The 16,879-nt window shown below is 44.9% G+C and overlaps 1 protein-coding gene across 6 annotated transcripts in view; it reads left to right on the top strand.

The window, feature by feature from the left end:
* Tcf20 (transcription factor 20) overlaps positions 1–16,879 on the top strand; it is a 153,682-nt gene that overhangs the window by 103,305 nt on the left and 33,498 nt on the right. For all 6 annotated transcript variants that reach the window (XR_002395240.2, XM_087213790.1, XM_013072514.3 and 3 more), the window contains exon 2: positions 805–6,567. Coding sequence is in view for 5 of the 6 variants with exons in the window: in XM_087213790.1 (XP_087069916.1) it covers positions 841–6,567 (5,727 nt within the window). In the remaining variant the exon portion in view is untranslated. The remainder of the gene's footprint in view (positions 1–804; positions 6,568–16,879) is intronic.

Genomic DNA, 16,879 nt, shown 5'->3' on the forward strand with positions numbered 1-16,879 from the left:
TTAATTCCTGTTTTCATAGGAATAGCTAGTAATAGCTTTGAGAATACTAAATTGGCAAGTGAAAAGCTATGTGGCAGCTACAGGTGCTGGTGTTCTGAGAGTCTGGAAGCAGAGTCAGTGCTACTCTCTAGCTTAGGGTTAGCTTTGGTGCCTGGGAATGGCAGGCAGGTGGCTGAGAGGGCTGCCTTAGACCAAATTGTGCAGCAGAAAGGTGGAACCCAGAGTTTCAGTGGGTAACTGCCACAGGCAGGAGTAGTCCATAGAGATATCACACTGTGTCACAGGTGGTTGGTAGCTACAGTAACACTGCAACAGTGTGCTTCTGGACTGAGGAACTGGCTTTGGTTTTCAGCCTGTTCTGTTTCCCAGCTCAGGAGTGGGCACAGCAGCTGAGCGTGGAGTGGCTGCCTCAGTACTGCCTCAGCTCACAGGACAGAGTAATATGTGAAAGCAAGAAGCTGAAGGTGCTTTTCCTCACCCTCCCCTGCCATAACTGAAAGACTTATTTAAAGATGATTGTTTTTCATGGACAGTAATAACATAATCCCATACTTAACCCATCTGAATTTTGGAGGCTTATTTGTCTAATAATAACTACAGTGATTCTTTGATTTCTACCACAGACTCCTGCTTTATTCTTTAGGCCATTTCTCTGCTTATTTGCATTATCAGAAATAGATATAATAAGAAAAAAGATAACATTCAAACCAGTCAGCTTCATCTAGGGATCTGAATTGTTTTAGACCTGATTTTGTTTGTACAGAGAAGCATGTCTCATATCTGTCTTTCTTCTCCCATTTCCAGGAGGGCTGTTGGGCTGCTGCTGTGCTGCTGAACAGTATGCAGTCCTTTCGAGAGCAAAGCAGTTACCACGGAAACCAGCAGAGCTACCAACAGGAAGTACACAGCTCATCCCGGATAGAAGAGTTCAGCCCTCGTCAGGCCCAGATGTTCCAGAATTTTGGGGGTGCAAGTGGCAGTAGTGGTGGCAGTGGTGGCGGCAGTGGTGGTGGACGACGAGGAACAGCGGCTGCTGCTGCTGCAGTGATGGCTAGCGAGGCCTCTGGTCACCAGGGGTACCAGGGGTTCAGGAAAGAGGCTGGAGATTTTTACTACATGGCAGGCAACAAAGACCCCGTGGCAACAGGAACCCCACAGCCTCCTCAGCGAAGGCCTTCTGGGCCCGTGCAGAGCTATGGACCACCCCAGGGGAGCAGCTTTGGCAATCAGTATGGGAGCGAGGGTCATGTAGGCCAGTTTCAAGCACAGCACTCTGCCCTTGGTGGTGTGTCTCATTATCAGCAGGATTACACAGGGCCTTTCTCTCCTGGGAGTGCTCAGTACCAACAGCAGGCTTCTAGCCAACAGCAGCAGCAAGTACAGCAATTGAGACAACAGCTTTACCAGTCCCATCAACCTCTGCCACAAGCCGCTGGCCAGCCCACCTCCGGCTCATCCCATCTACAGCCAATGCAGCGGCCCTCAACTCTGCCATCCACTGCTGCTGGCTACCAGTTAAGAGTGGGTCAGTTTGGCCAGCACTACCAGTCTTCTGCTTCTTCCTCCTCTTCCTCCTCCTTCCCTTCACCACAGCGTTTCAGCCAGTCTGGACAGAGCTATGATGGCAGTTACAGTGTGAATGCTGGCTCCCAGTACGAAGGGCATAATGTAGGTTCTAATGCACAGGCTTATGGAACCCAATCAAATTACAGCTATCAGCCTCAATCTATGAAAAATTTTGAACAGACAAAGATTCCACAAGGGACCCAGCAGGGGCAGCAGCAGCAGCAAACACAGCCGCAAACACAGCCGCAGCAGCAGCAACAGCAGCAGCAGCAGCAGCAACAGCAACAGCAACAGCAGCAACAGCAGCAGCAACAGCAACAACATCCCCCTCAGCATGTGATGCAGTACACCAATGCTGCCACCAAGCTGCCCCTTCAAAGCCAGGTGGGGCAGTACAGCCAGCCCGAGGTTCCTGTGAGGTCCCCCATGCAGTTTCACCAGAACTTCAGCCCCATCTCTAATCCCTCTCCAGCTGCCTCTGTGGTTCAGTCTCCAAGCTGCAGCTCCACCCCCTCTCCTCTCATGCAGAGTGGGGAGAATCTTCAGTGTGGGCAAGGCAGTGTGCCCATGGGTTCCAGAAACCGAATTTTACAGTTAATGCCTCAGCTCAGTCCAACTCCATCGATGATGCCCAGTCCTAATTCTCATGCTTCAGGCTTCAAAGGGTTTGGGCTAGAAGTGGTGCCAGAAAAGCGGCTGACGGATCCTGGGTTGAGTAGTTTGAGTGCCCTGAGTACGCAAGTGGCCAATCTTCCTAATACTGTCCAACACATGTTACTTTCTGATGCCCTGACACCTCAGAAAAAGACCTCCAAGAGGCCCTCCTCATCATCTAAGAAGGCAGACAGCTGCACAAACTCAGAAGGCTCCTCACAGCCTGAGGAGCAGCTGAAGTCCCCAATGGCAGAGTCCTTGGACGGAGGCTGCTCCAGCAGCTCAGAGGACCAAGGCGAGAGAGTGAGGCAGCTAAGTGGCCAGAGTACCAGCTCTGACACCACCTATAAGGGTGGAACCTCAGAGAAAGCTGGCACCTCACCAGCACAAGGCACTCAGAGTGAGCCCCCGAGACTGAGTGCCAGTCCTGCACCTAGAGAAGAGGCCACTTCACCGGGTGCTAAGGATGCCCCACTGTCATCTGAGGGGAACCCAAAAGTCAACGAGAAGACAGTTGGGGTGATTGTGTCCCGGGAAGCCATGGCAGGTCGGGTAGAAAAGCCTGGTGGACAGGATAAAGGCTCCCCAGAGGATGAGTCTGCGGCCACTCCACAGCCACCCAGCAACAGTGGGGCAAAGGAATCCAGTCAAACATCACTTCCACAGCCAGAGCCTCCAGGAGGAGGGAGCAAAGGAAACAAGAATGGTGATGGCAGCTCCAATCATAACGGAGAAGGAAATGGACAGACTGGCCACTCCACAGTGGGCCCTGGTTTCACAGGCAGGACTGAGCCCAGCAAGTCTCCTGGAAGCCTGCGTTATAGTTACAAAGAGAGTTTTGGGTCAGCTGTGGCACGAAATGTCGGTGGCTTTCCTCAGTATCCTATAGGGCAAGAAAAGGGGGACTTCACTGGCCATGGGGAACGAAAGGGTAGAAATGAGAAGTTTCCCAGCCTTCTGCAGGAAGTGCTTCAGGGTTACCACCACCACCCTGACAGGAGGTATTCCAGGAGTGCTCAGGAGCATCAGGGGATGGCTGGTGGCCTGGAAGGAACCTCGAGGCCCAATGTCCTAGTTAGTCAAACCAATGAATTAGCTAGCAGGGGCCTTCTGAACAAAAGCATTGGATCCCTGTTAGAAAACCCCCACTGGGGACCCTGGGAAAGAAAGTCAAGCAGCGCAGCTCCTGAAATGAAACAGATCAATTTGGCCGACTATCCAATTCCCAGAAAGTTTGAAATAGAGCCTCCATCATCAGCTCATGAGCCTGGAGGCTCTCTCTCTGAAAGGAGATCAGTGATCTGTGACATTTCTCCCCTAAGACAGATTGTCAGGGACCCAGGGGCTCACTCACTGGGGCACATGGGTGCCGACGCCAGAATTGGGAGGAACGAACGTCTCAACCCAAGTTTAAGTCAGTCCGTCATTCTTCCAGGTGGATTGGTGTCCATGGAAACAAAGCTGAAATCCCAGAGCGGGCAGATAAAAGAGGAAGACTTTGAACAACCCAAATCCCAAACTAGTTTTAACAACAAGAAATCTGGAGACCACTGTCATCCCACTAGCATCAAGCATGAATCTTACCGTGGCAATGCCAGCCCAGGAGCAGCAGCCCACGATTCCCTTTCAGACTATGGCCCCCAAGACAGCAGACCCACGCCAATGAGGCGGGTCCCTGCCAGAGTTGGTAGTCGGGAGGCTATGAGGGGTCGGTCCCCTTCTCAGTACCATGACTTTGCAGAAAAATTGAAGATGTCTCCTGGGAGGAGCAGAGGCCCGGGAGGAGACCCTCATCACATGAACCCACACATGACTTTTTCAGAGAGGGCCAACAGAAGCTCTTTACACGCTCCTTTCTCTCCCAACTCAGAAAGCCTGGCCTCTGCATACCACACAAACACTCGGGCTCATGCTTATGGGGATCCTAACACAGGTTTGAATTCCCAGCTCCATTATAAGAGACAGATGTACCAACAGCAGCAAGAGGAGTATAAAGATTGGAGCAGCAGTTCTGCTCAGGGAGTAATTGCTGCCGCACAGCACAGGCAGGAGGGATCTCGGAAGAGCCCACGACAGCAGCAGTTTCTTGACAGAGTACGGAGCCCTCTGAAAAACGACAAAGATGGTATGATGTATGGCCCACCAGTAGGCACGTACCATGACCCTGGCTCGCAGGAAGCTGGGCGCTGCCTCTTGTCTAGTGACGGTCTGCCTAACAAAGGCATGGAATTGAAGCATGGCTCCCAGAAGTTACAAGAATCTTGTTGGGATCTCTCTCGGCAAACTTCTCCAGCCAAAAGCAGTGGTCCTCCAGGAATGTCCAGTCAGAAAAGGTACGGACCACCCCATGAGACTGATGGGCATGGACTAGCTGAGTCTACACAGTCATCGAAACCTAGTAATGTAATGCTGAGGCTTCCGGGCCAAGAGGACCATTCTTCTCAGAACCCCTTAATCATGCGGAGGCGTGTCCGTTCTTTTATCTCTCCCATTCCCAGTAAGAGACAGTCTCAAGATGTAAAGAACAGTAACACTGAAGATAAAGGGCGCCTCCTTCACCCATCAAAAGAAGGCACGGATAAAGCCTTCAATTCCTATGCCCATCTCTCTCACAGTCAGGATATCAAGTCTATCCCTAAGAGAGATTCCTCCAAGGACCTTCCAAGCTCAGATAATAGAAACTGCCCTGCTGTTACCCTCACAAGCCCTGCTAAGACCAAAATACTCCCCCCACGGAAAGGACGAGGATTGAAACTGGAAGCTATAGTTCAGAAGATCACATCCCCAAATATCAGGAGGAGTGCATCTACAAACAGCGCAGAGGCCGGGGGAGACACAGTGACGCTGGATGACATACTGTCTCTAAAGAGTGGTCCTCCTGAAGGCAGCACGGTGGCTGCCCAGGAGGCCGAGATGGAGAAGAGAAAAGGTGAGGTGGTGTCTGACCTAGTGGGTCCAGCCAGCCAGGAGTCTAACATTGAAAAGCCTCTCGGAAGGTCTGCAGAAGAATGGCATGCCAGTGGGGATGACAAAGGGAAGGCAGAGACACACCCAGACACTGTTCCTGCTGGAAAGGAACCCCCTGGTGCCATGACATCCACGACCTCACAGAAGCCTGGAAATAACCAAGGGAGACCAGATGGTTCCCTGGGTGGGGCAGCACCGTTAATCTTTCCTGACTCAAAGAATGTAGCTCCAGTGGGCATATTGGCCCCCGAGGCAAACCCCAAGGCTGAAGAGAAGGAGAATGAAACAGTGACCATTTCACCCAAACAAGAGAGTTTCCCCCCAAAGGGATATTTCCCATCAGGAAAGAAGAAGGGGAGACCCATTGGCAGTGTGAATAAGCAAAAAAAGCAGCAACAGCCACCACCCCCGCCTCCCCAGCCACCTCAGATACCAGAAGGTTCTGCAGATGGAGAGCCAAAGCCAAAAAAACAGAGGCAAAGGAGAGAGAGAAGGAAGCCTGGGGCCCAACCAAGGAAACGGAAAACCAAACAAGCAGTTCCCATCATAGAACCCCAGGAGCCTGAGATCAAGCTAAAGTATGCCACCCAGCCACTGGATAAAACTGATGCCAAGAACAAGTCTTTTTACCCCTATATCCATGTAGTAAATAAGTGTGAACTTGGAGCCGTTTGTACAATCATCAATGCTGAAGAAGAGGAACAGACCAAATTGGTGAGGGGTCGGAAAGGTCAGAGGTCCCTGACCCCTCCCCCCAGCAGCACCGAAAGCAAGGTGCTCCCAGCTTCCTCCTTCATGCTGCAGGGGCCTGTGGTGACAGAGTCGTCTGTTATGGGGCACCTGGTTTGCTGTCTGTGTGGCAAGTGGGCCAGTTACCGGAACATGGGTGACCTCTTTGGACCCTTTTATCCCCAAGATTATGCAGCCACTCTCCCGAAGAATCTGCCTCCTAAGAGGGCCACAGAAATGCAGAGCAAAGTCAAGGTACGGCACAAAAGCGCTTCAAATGGCTCCAAGACGGACACCGAGGAGGAAGAGGAGCAGCAGAAGGAGCAGAGGAGCCTGGCTGCACACCCCAGGTTCAAGCGGCGCCACCGCTCGGAAGACTGTGGTGGAGGCCCTCGGTCCTTGTCCAGGGGGCTCCCTTGTAAGAAAGCAGCCACTGAGGGCAGCAGTGAAAAGACTATTTTGGACACAAAGCCCTCCATGCCCACCACTTCAGAAGGTGGCCCCGAGCCGGAGTTACAAATCCCTGAACTACCTCTTGATAGCAACGAATTTTGGGTCCATGAGGGTTGTATTCTCTGGGCCAATGGAATCTACCTGGTCTGCGGCAGGCTCTATGGCCTGCAGGAAGCGCTGGAAATAGCCAGAGAGATGGTGAGTAGGAGAAGCCCCAGCCCAGCTGGGGTTTTTTTTCCTTTGTTTTGGTTCCATTTCTTTCAATAGTCTTGTCCTTGTATCACAAGCTTCTAGGACCAAGTGGTAGACAGAAAGTGAAGTGAGTAGTCAGGAAGCTTTAACTTTTATTTTCACCAGTGAGGCGTGTCCCTAGGTTGCTGAGCCAGGCCAATGCCTCCAGTGTTTTAGAAAACCAGGGCAGGGCCAGGGATTTAGCTCAGTGGTTCCGCCGCCTGCCTCGAAAGCGCAAGGTCCAGATTTTGATCCCTGGTAGCTAAATAAATAAATAATAGAAAACCAGGGTACCTGCTCTGCCCCTCCTCAGACCTGACTGCTCTCCCAGGAGGCATTGCTTCAGCAGCATGGCTTTCAGAAGTGGCTGCCTCTGCTAGTTTCTTGTTTCTGAATAATAACCCATTTATGTTTCTGATTTTTTAAAATCGGTTTTCATTTTTCAGTCTCTAATACAAAATATACTATGATTATATTTTGTTTCTTTTAAAATGTTTCATTGCCCCAGGCTTATTAATTCATGTTTTCACTTGCATTTTCTTTTCTTGAGCCATATCTTTCTAATCCACTTTCCAACTTGGATATTTATTCTTTTTTTTCCCCTCCCTCATACTGGGGATCGAACTCAGGACCTTGCACTTGTGAGGCAGGCTTGGTGCCACTGCCCTAAATCCTCGGCCCTTGGATATTTATTCTTTAAACTCTTCTTCGTACGCTGTTTTTTCCTCCCTCCCCCTCCTCCCTTCTCTCCCTCCTACCCCTCCCTTCCTCCTCCACTCCCTCTTCTCCAATTAAACCCAGGGCCTTTGCACTGAGCTATATTTCCAGCCTTTTAAAAAAATTTTTTTTTATTTGGAGAGAGGGTCTCACTAAGTTACTTACTTGCCCAGGCTATGCTTAAACTTGCAGTCCTGCCTCAGCCTCCCAGAGTGCTGAGATTGCAAGTGTGCTTCATAACTTACCCTGGGGCCATTAGTCATCACTGTCACTTATGTTGCTATTGAATACTCTGTCTCCTGTTTCCATGTCTTCCACTTTTCTTAAATGAGCTTTCATGTAAACCAGTGAGTGCATCATTCCTCAGTTTCCTGAGCAAGTTCTTGGCTGATATATTGAGCTCTTGTCTCTCTGGATGTGTCTTTATCCTATTCTCTGTGTCTTTTTTTATTATTTTTCCCTGTGCTGGTGATTGAACCCAGGGCCTTGCAGATGCTAGCCAGGTGCTGCTCTACCAGTGAACTACACCTGCAGCTGGATTTTGAGATTTTAAGTAGTTTTCTCTCCCTATCTTGGATTTGTAGCTTCTGACTTGTACTCTAGCTTCCATTGTTGCAGGTGAAAGGACTGGAGCTGGTCCGGTCTTCACGTGTTTGTGTTCTGTTTTTCTCTTCTGGAAGATTGACAGGTCTTGTTTGTGACCTGGGTTTCTGAGATCTCCTTGAGTAGGTCTCTTTTCATTCATTATGCTAGCGACTGAAGGCTTTCCCTTGTGCACTCATAATTTCAGGAAATCTGTCCCATGTTATTTTTCTTGTAACAAGGTCTCACTATGTAGCCCAGGCTGACCTTAAACTCACAATCCTTCTGAGTGATGGTGGTGGTGTTAACAGGTGTGAGCCACCATGCTGGCTCCCTGTTATTTCTTCTTTGATAATGTAATTCCCTCGCCTCTATTTTCTCTGCTCTCACTTTCTTAATTCCTGTTAACAATGTATTGAATCTTGTGGATTGATCCTTTGTCTTTTTGGCCTCAGTTCTGTGTTCTATCTTTTTGTTCCAATTTCTCTGTTTTCTTTAGCTTTATCATCTAACCTCTTATTTACCTATTTTTATTTTTAATATTTTGAAGAACTTTTTCTCCCCTTTTAATATGCTGACTTTTAAAAACGCATTAACTTGGTTTATGGTTTCAATAGTTTCTCTTTTTGAACACATCAGGTTTTTGTTTTATAAAGCTTTAAAAAACTCTTTGTTTCGTATTTCCTCTTTTTTGTTTGTTTGTTTGTTTTTTTCTTTTTTGGTACGGGGGATGGAATGCGGGTCGTTGCGCTTTCGCTTTTGAGGCAGGCGGTGGAACCACTGAGCTAAATCCCCAGCCCTGTTTCCTCTTTTTTTTAGAGGTTCTTCAAATGCCTGATTATCCTTGGCCATCCATTTATATTTTTAAGAGAAAGAGGTGGTAAAAAATAATTACTTGAAGCTGTTAGTGTATACAAAGCTTGTTAGCATGTGTTCCTCTCTGTGGAAGGCAGCCAGTCAACATCTGTAGGTCTTTTCTCTGCTCTGAGGTAAGTTTCCCAGAGAAAAATCTTGAGAGCACCTGTCTCAGGGCATGAACTTGGCTATCATTATGCTAAAAGCCAGGTGGAGAAAGGGGGTGGGGTTTTGGGGGCATAGGTGTGGCATTTGTCCTACTTGTTTTCAGTAAGTCCCGTGCCCCTCTGGTGGGGACAGTTACCTGATTAAGTTGGGTTGGGTTAGAGATCTGACTTCGGAGGACTTGGGCCTGCCCTGACTCCATGCCACAAGGTGGCTGGCTTTCTAGTGGCCCCTCCACTGCACATTCGTGGCTTCCTTTCAGCCTGCTCAATCAAGTACTCTTTATCTACTCTATTTCCATCTTCCAGAATTGGATACCCTTCTCCCATTATTCATACCCTCATGAGTCTTACAAGTTTTCCTTTTCCTTTAGGGAAATGGAACAGATGTATAAATGTATTTTCAATCTACCATATTTAATTAGATGGGAGTTTTCTGTGTGTTTATTTTGAAAACTTAGCTTACTTGACATTCATATAAATGACTTCTGGCCATAGTTAATGAGGGCTTTATCAAGCAGGATCAGTTTTCTTGGATACCTTATCTTACCCTTGCCCTCCCCCACACACTGAATTTTATTACATTATCCCTAGAATGAAGAACAGGGTCAATAAAACGAAAGTACTAAAAGTAAAAAATATTTTAATGTGCAGGGTTGGAGTGCTAATCTAGCATGTATGGGGCCCTGGGTTTATATATATATATATATTTATTTATTTGAAGTTAGAACGGCCTAATACAGTCACACAGGGGCTTGCCTTACCTCTTAGACTTCCCTTGTGATCTTTTTTTCTCCCTCCTTCCTTATTTTGTTATCAGTGTCACTCAGAGACGTCAAATTTGAAATACATCGAATTCCGCTAATAAGTTTAGACACAATTATGTTTTAAACTGCAGGATTCTAAAGGGACATAATATTGAAGAACCTAAAGTACAGAATTCTTCAAATAATCAAATTTGAGCCCTAAACAGTCCATTAATCATCAAATCCAAGTTTATGGCCTGTTTGCCAATTCTTCTCTGAAAAGTTGCCTTTTATTTATTTATTTGTTTGTTGCCTTTTGGGGTATATGACCATCAGCAAGTGCTTTCTTTAAGCATTTAATATTGGTAATACTTCTCAGTGCAGTTTCTGTGTGTAAGGTTTTGAGAATTCAATAGCAATAATTGGTAAGAAGAAATTAGTCTAAATCCTGGCCAGCAAATTCCTAGACTCCGGGTCCCAGTCAGTGACTAGTTGGTGAAAAGTAAAAGGCACCCTGTAATGCTGCAGCCCTGTGAGGGCACAGTTAGCGCCTTCTGAAGAGTCTGTCTCTTAAAATGCCTGATCAGAAGTGTGTTTCTTCAGGAAGTGACTATTTAGTCTACTACTTGTCAGATTTGATCTCAAAATAAAATCTGGAATGTCACAGTTGGAACAAATACACCAAATAGCGTCTCTCTCTCTCTCTCTGTCTCTTTCTTTCTTTCTTTCCTTCTTTCTTCCAGCTCAGGACCTTGCACTTGCGAGGCAGACGGTGGAACCACTGAGCTAAATTCCTGATAGTCTCTTTCTTAAATCCATTCCTCCCACCACTGTTTTCAGTGACTGAATGGTTAAAATAACAGAACATTTTCTGTTTTTCAAATGCTAGTTGAGTGCTTCACATTAATCATATTTATTCTCTAAAGGATAAAAAGTTGGCATGATCCTTTTAAAACAAAAGGTACATGAGCAGGTAGCTTTGACCTTACATGCTTCTTTATAGAGAGATTCTAAACCTAGAGTTTGGGCTCTCACCCTCTTCTGCCAGGGGCTGCACCAGTCTTAAGTCTCATATTGCAGGCAAGGCTGCAGCTAAAGCTTATTTCCTGACGTTCTCTTCCATTGAGCTTCTTCTGTTTTGCGTCCTGCTTTAAGAATGGAACACTAGTTTGTATTTTGAACTTAACTTTTCAAAAACATATGCACATGGGGCCAGGGATTTAGCTCAGTGATGCCAACGCCTGCCTTGCAACCACAAGGTCCTGTGTTTGATCCCTGGTACAAAAAAAAGCCACTTGCACATCTGTTTTATTCTTGCAAGTCATCCAGTGAAATAGGAGAAAAGAAGATACCACTCACTAACTCTGAGAATAAAAAACAACTTGTTGCCTCTAATGTCTATGCTCAGTTAGTATAGCTCCATGATATACTGATTTTAAAAATGGTTTATAAAGTTATGCTTTTTGGCTCTGTAAGCTGATATTTCCCTGTGACTATAAGATTCTTTTTTCTTTCTTTCTTTCTTTCCTTCCTTTCTTTTTTTCTCTTTTTTCTTCCTTCCTTCCTTCCTTCCCTTCCCTTTCTTTCTTTTTTTTATTCTTTTATTGGTACATTTTAGGTATACAATACATTTACATTTATTATTGGGTGTTTGTACCTGTACATGATGTATCTTAGTTCTTATTTTTTTTCCCCATTACCTGTGCGCCCTTCACCCCCTCCACCCTTCCCTATTTACGTAGACTTCCTTTCCATTTGTTTTTCTTTTCTCATAAGTTTTCCTTTCCCTTCTTCCCTTTCCCCTTCCCCTCCCACCACCCCTACACCTTTGGACCTTTTCCCATTTCAAATTATGAATTATTCATTTTAATCCTTATTTACACTTTCCGTTTCTCACACCAGAGAAACTATTCGGTGTTTACACATGTGTGTCCTATTTATTTCACTTAAGAGTATGGCCTCAATATGCATCCGTTTAGCTATAAATGTCTCTAGTTTCTCATCCTTTATGCCTGAGTAGTACTCCGTTTTCTTTTTTTTTTTTTTTTGGTACCAGGGATCGAACTCAGGTCCTTGCACTTGCGCAGCAGGCGGCGAAACCACTGAGCTAAATCCCCAGCCAATACTCCGTTTTATTAAAAAACTGCATCTTCTTTATCCAGTTCCCTTTCTTTCTTTTTCTTTCCTTTTCTTTCTCCTTTCCTTTTCTTTCTCCTTTCCTTTGCTTTCCTCTTTCCTTTCCCCTTTCCTTTTTCCTTTCCTTTCTTTTCTTGTAACAGGGATCAAACTCAGGACATTGTGCTTGTAAAGCAGGCAGCAGCACCACTGAGCTAAATCCCTGGCCCCTACAAGATCCTTTTTTATTTTTCTAGTTTTTAACTCCCTCCCATGGTACTGGGGATTGAACCCAGTGCCTTTGCACTGACCTCCATTCCCAGCCCTTTAATTTTTTAATTTTGAGACAGAGTCATACAAAATTGCTCATGCTGGGCATGAACTTGTAATCCTCCTACTTCAGCCCTTTAGAGTGCTGCAATTACAGGCCTATGCTGCCACCATGCCTGGTCCCCCTTTTTCCCTTTTTGCAATGATAGAGATTGAACCTCAGGGCCTTGTGTATGCTAGGCAAGTGCTCCACCACCAAGCTACATCCCCAGGCCTCTCTTTCCTAAGGGTATGCAAAAACAAATTAAAATTGCACCTACTTGCCTGCCTTAATTTAATAAATGCTGTTTTAATTTGTGGAAGTCACTTTGTTTTTTGGTGGTTTTTTTTTATTTTTTTTTTGTGGAGGTCACTTTGAATCTAGTTTATCTTGGGTTTTAGAAGAGCATTCAGTTTTTACTCTTGCTTGATGAGCATGCTCTATCAGTCTTATGAGAGGTAAGGCCACATATATTTCATTAGTGGTCCATTTTGATCCATGTATCTACCAGATGTTCTGACAAGCAAGATATTATAATAATATGAATTCCTTATGAGACAGTAGCTTCTCTTCCTGTGTCACACTAGTCTGAAAATTGCTGAAAACCAGAATATTCCTGTCTTTAAAAAAACAGAAAAAAGGCCTTAAATCTCCTCTTTCTGAGTGTGTAAATTGTAAGATTCATTTCTGCATCACTCCCTTTGCTTCTGTCCACCTCTGACCCCTGTTTATTTGCCTTGGTAGACCTGCGTGTGTAACTCCACGGTGACCTCTGCTGTGGATGGTGTCTCACTTCATATACACAAAGGACATTTGCAATGTTGGCAAGCCGGGGACCTCCAGGGCTGAGGGGACATGGGAGCTGGTAGCCCTGGGTTCCTAAGGCTGCATACCCATGGGAGGGTAGCCCACCCTTACTCCCTCCCCCTCCCAGATGTATTCTTGCCAACCCACTTGAGGAATTTAAATCTCATATATATATAATATATATATACACACACACACATACATATACGTGTATATATATACACATACATACATATATGTGTATATATATAACTGGATTTAGGTTAATTTTTAAAATTTTGAGTCAGTGTATTAATAATTAAAGTTTATTTTTAGTACAAGTTTAAATAATGGGAAATTTACTTCCCCCCAGTTTTAACTGACCAACATCCTCCTTAGTTCATTTTATATTGTAAATTTAAACACAATTTAAAAATTGTAAATATAAAACAAAAAGCATGATTTGACAAATGTGAAAAGTGTTAATAGACTGAGTACATTATGAACATGAAACTGCATACTCAAACATCGAAAACAGCCATGTCTCAGAAGGTTAGCTTCCTATTAATTTTAAAATAAAGCCATTATTCTACTGAATGCTTCCTGAATTCTGTTTTTGTGTTTTTCAAAATTGGTAGTTCCTAAAGCCAGGCAGGGCTGCTGCTGCCCACAGCCCTATCCCATTGAAGCACCCTTTCAGCTCCTGGCCTGGCTCTTCTAGTGTCTCCACCCAGCCCAGTGGTTGTTCCTGCTCTGCACCCTTTCCCTGGCCTACATTCCCCACTTCCATTCCCTCCTACCCTCCCAGCCCTCTCTGGCAGCCTAGTGCTCTGTCATTTCAGTTCACCTTTTCCCAGCCCTTTTTCAGGCACAGGGGCCCTGTTCATCTGTCTGTTCCCATGACTCTCAGGTACAGCAGGAAGTTGTGCAGTTATCTCATTACCTGCTTTTCCTTGACACTGTGTGCTATCTCTGAATCACTACATGATAGTTGATACTAAACTTCCAGGGAAAGCGTTCATTTTCTTTCTGCATTTTTGTTTTCTAAATTCTAGGATTTTAACTGAAATTTTCAGTTTTGAACCTTACAGAATAAATCATGACAAATGCAAGGACTCTTTTTATTTCACTACAGTCTTGTTTTTTGAGGTTTGTTGTTTTTTTTTAAGATAGGAGATGCTGAGGGGAGCATTACAGTTGATTTTAAAGCAAAACTTAAAACGAATAGATTGTTCTTTGAAAATACTAAAGGACCATAAACAAGAATATTGATTAACAAGTCACAGCAAACAGGTCATTGTATCAGGCTAAGTAATTTATTTCCAGGATGTTAAACTAGTTATTACTACTAATCTGTTAAAAGAGCTACATAAGGAAAGTGTGTTAAAGTAGGTATTCCTTTCATTTCAACAAATAACTGAGCCCCTATGAGAAAACCAGTGGCAATCTGAAGTGAGTGTGCTTGAGAGAACTGAAGAGCTGTCTAAGCTCTGCGCCCCCTGGCTGCCTTGTGGCTAGAGAAGCACTAGCCCAGGCTCCTGAGCTTCGTCAGGAGGTCTGTGTGACTCATGCTCTACACAGGTCCTGCACAAGGACTTTGAATTTTCCAGGAGATACAGCCTCCTTTATTCAGTGGTGTTAGAAAAATGGAGGTTCTGTGTCCTCTCCTCCATCTAAGGCCAGTTTTGTAGGACTCTGAAAGTTCATGTCTGTAAACCAGTTTCCTCTGTCCTGTATTCCTATATTCCTCTTTTTGGGAAAGAAGTACGACAAGGGGCAATCAAGGCAGTGTGATATTGCCCTCAAAGGTCATCCTCTTCACTTTCCTGGCTTTTTCTGTGCGCTCAGCAGCTGTGCAGTGGGGAGGCGGGAATGAAAATTCCTGTGATACTGCTTCTTGTGAATCCCAGTATCTACTGTTCCTGACAGCTTACTGGTGCTTCACTCTCTTTACCTCCAAAACACAAAAACTCTTAGGACCTATGAGAAAGTGGGTTGTCGTGAGCTTCCAGTGTTGCTCTTTGGGGCCTGAGTTTTAGCTCAGTGTCAAGAGTGCTTGCCTAACATGTGGGAGCACTCATTTGGATCCCCAGCATGGCCAAAAAAATAGAAGTTACTCTTTGAAAAGTATTTAGGGAAGCATTTGGCACATTTCAATAGTTGCTGTGGTTTTAAAGGGAAATGAAGACTGGGCTGGTGTTGTCTTTGCATGGTTATCCTCCTGGTTTGCTTTTGAAAAATGTGTTCCCATTCATGTGCTTCCTTGGTAGCTGTAGCTTGAGTTACTTTTCCACCCTGAAAAGTACTTAGCAGACCTTCCCAGGAATATCCAGAACTTACTCTCTTTGATAAGAAAGTTGTCTTACATAGGAAATAATATTTTTCTCCTCATTTATATTGGAAATTTAGATGAGGGGTAGGAGAGTATATGGTATTTCACATACAGTATTAATCTCTGTCTTGTGAGATAGCATCAGTCAACATGAATGCTCTCAGGAATTACATTTTTCCTGGAGAGGAGGCAAAAGAAGAGATTAAAGTCTTGCATACTAAATGTATTAAGGGCTGGGGGTATAGCTCAGAGCACTTGCCTAGGCCCTAGGTTCAATTCCCAGCACTGTCCCCTCCCCAAAAAAGCATTAATCTTGTTCGGTAGTGGTTATACCTAAGGTCAAAGTAAAGTGTCTTTTTGGTAATAATTTTTAAGTAATTTTTTGGGAGGTGAGACAGAATCTCACTATATATAGCCCAGACTGGCCTCAGATTCATGTGGCCCTCCTGCCTCAGTCTCCCAAGCACTGGGAGTGCAGGCATGCACCACCATGCCCAGGCAACCAAACTTCTTCTTTTTTTTTTTTAATACATTAGCATTATAAGGGACACCCAGAATAATTAAGAATTCTAAGTTTGTATGGTTTACTCATGGAATGATTCAAGGCAAATACTTCTCTACTGTACTTCACCTCACCCCAGAGTCGGAGTTAATCTGCAGAGGATGTGTGAACTCCAGTTGACTCTTACCATATTTTAAGGATTTAGCTTTTAATTTATGGACAGTATGAAATGACTGATGATTTCTAAGCATGAAAATCATGGGATCAGGTCATGAAAGAATCCCAGGAAAGAAATAGGGAGAGAAGGAAAGGAAGCAGACCAGTTGAGTCGCTGTGGAATTAATTTGTATAAGAGCTGATAAGGGCTGAATATGTGATGGCAAAAGAAATCAAAAGGAGGGGACAGCCAGGTATAGTGGCTGGTAGTCCCTGCTACTCAGGAGCCTGAGGCAGGAGGATTACTGGAGCCAAGGGAATCTTTTAAAATTAATACATGTTTGCGTTATGTACATAACACATCTTAATTCTTTGTATTCCCCTGCCCAGGACTTTGAGGCCTTGTCTTAAAAAAAGAAAAAAGAGAGGAAGGATGTTTTAGGATTCAAAGTTGATAGAATCTAAGCACTGTTTAGATATGACAGGTAAAGGAAAGTGAGGTGGTCGAGGATGAAGATGCTGAGCTTCTAGTTTAACAAGCAAGTTGGGGCGGGGGTGGTTCAAGACACCAGTACAGAGGAAGGGGATTGAGGAAGAGAAAAAAAGAAGCTGAGTTTTGCAGTTGATGTATAGGAGACAGAAGGAAATACTAGATATAGAAGCACTTTAGCTTGATACACATAATTAGGTTGGTCAGCACTAGGTTCCATTACAGGCTTTTTAAAAATAAAGACTAAGTTTTATTTAGCTTTTCAAATAAATGTAAGACTAGTAAACTTCTTGTTTGTTTGTTTTTTCAGACAAGGTCTCACTACGTAGTTCAGGCTGACCTTGAACTCATTATGTAGCAGAGGCCTGCATCAAACTCAACAGTGGTCCTCCTGCCTCAGCCTCCTAAGTGCTGGGATTACAGGTGTGCACCACCATGCCTGGCTAGAACTAGTAAACTTGTGAATCCATGTTGGAAGAAAAGTAGGAAATCATGTATCTACTCCCCCCCCAATATGGCTCTTC

The sequence above is a fragment of the Heterocephalus glaber genome, unplaced genomic scaffold (genome assembly GCF_053883595.1).
Source record: "Heterocephalus glaber isolate CG9 unplaced genomic scaffold, H.glaber_assembly_v1.0 deba00001444, whole genome shotgun sequence".
In the NCBI taxonomy this organism is placed as follows: Eukaryota; Metazoa; Chordata; class Mammalia; order Rodentia; family Bathyergidae; genus Heterocephalus; species Heterocephalus glaber.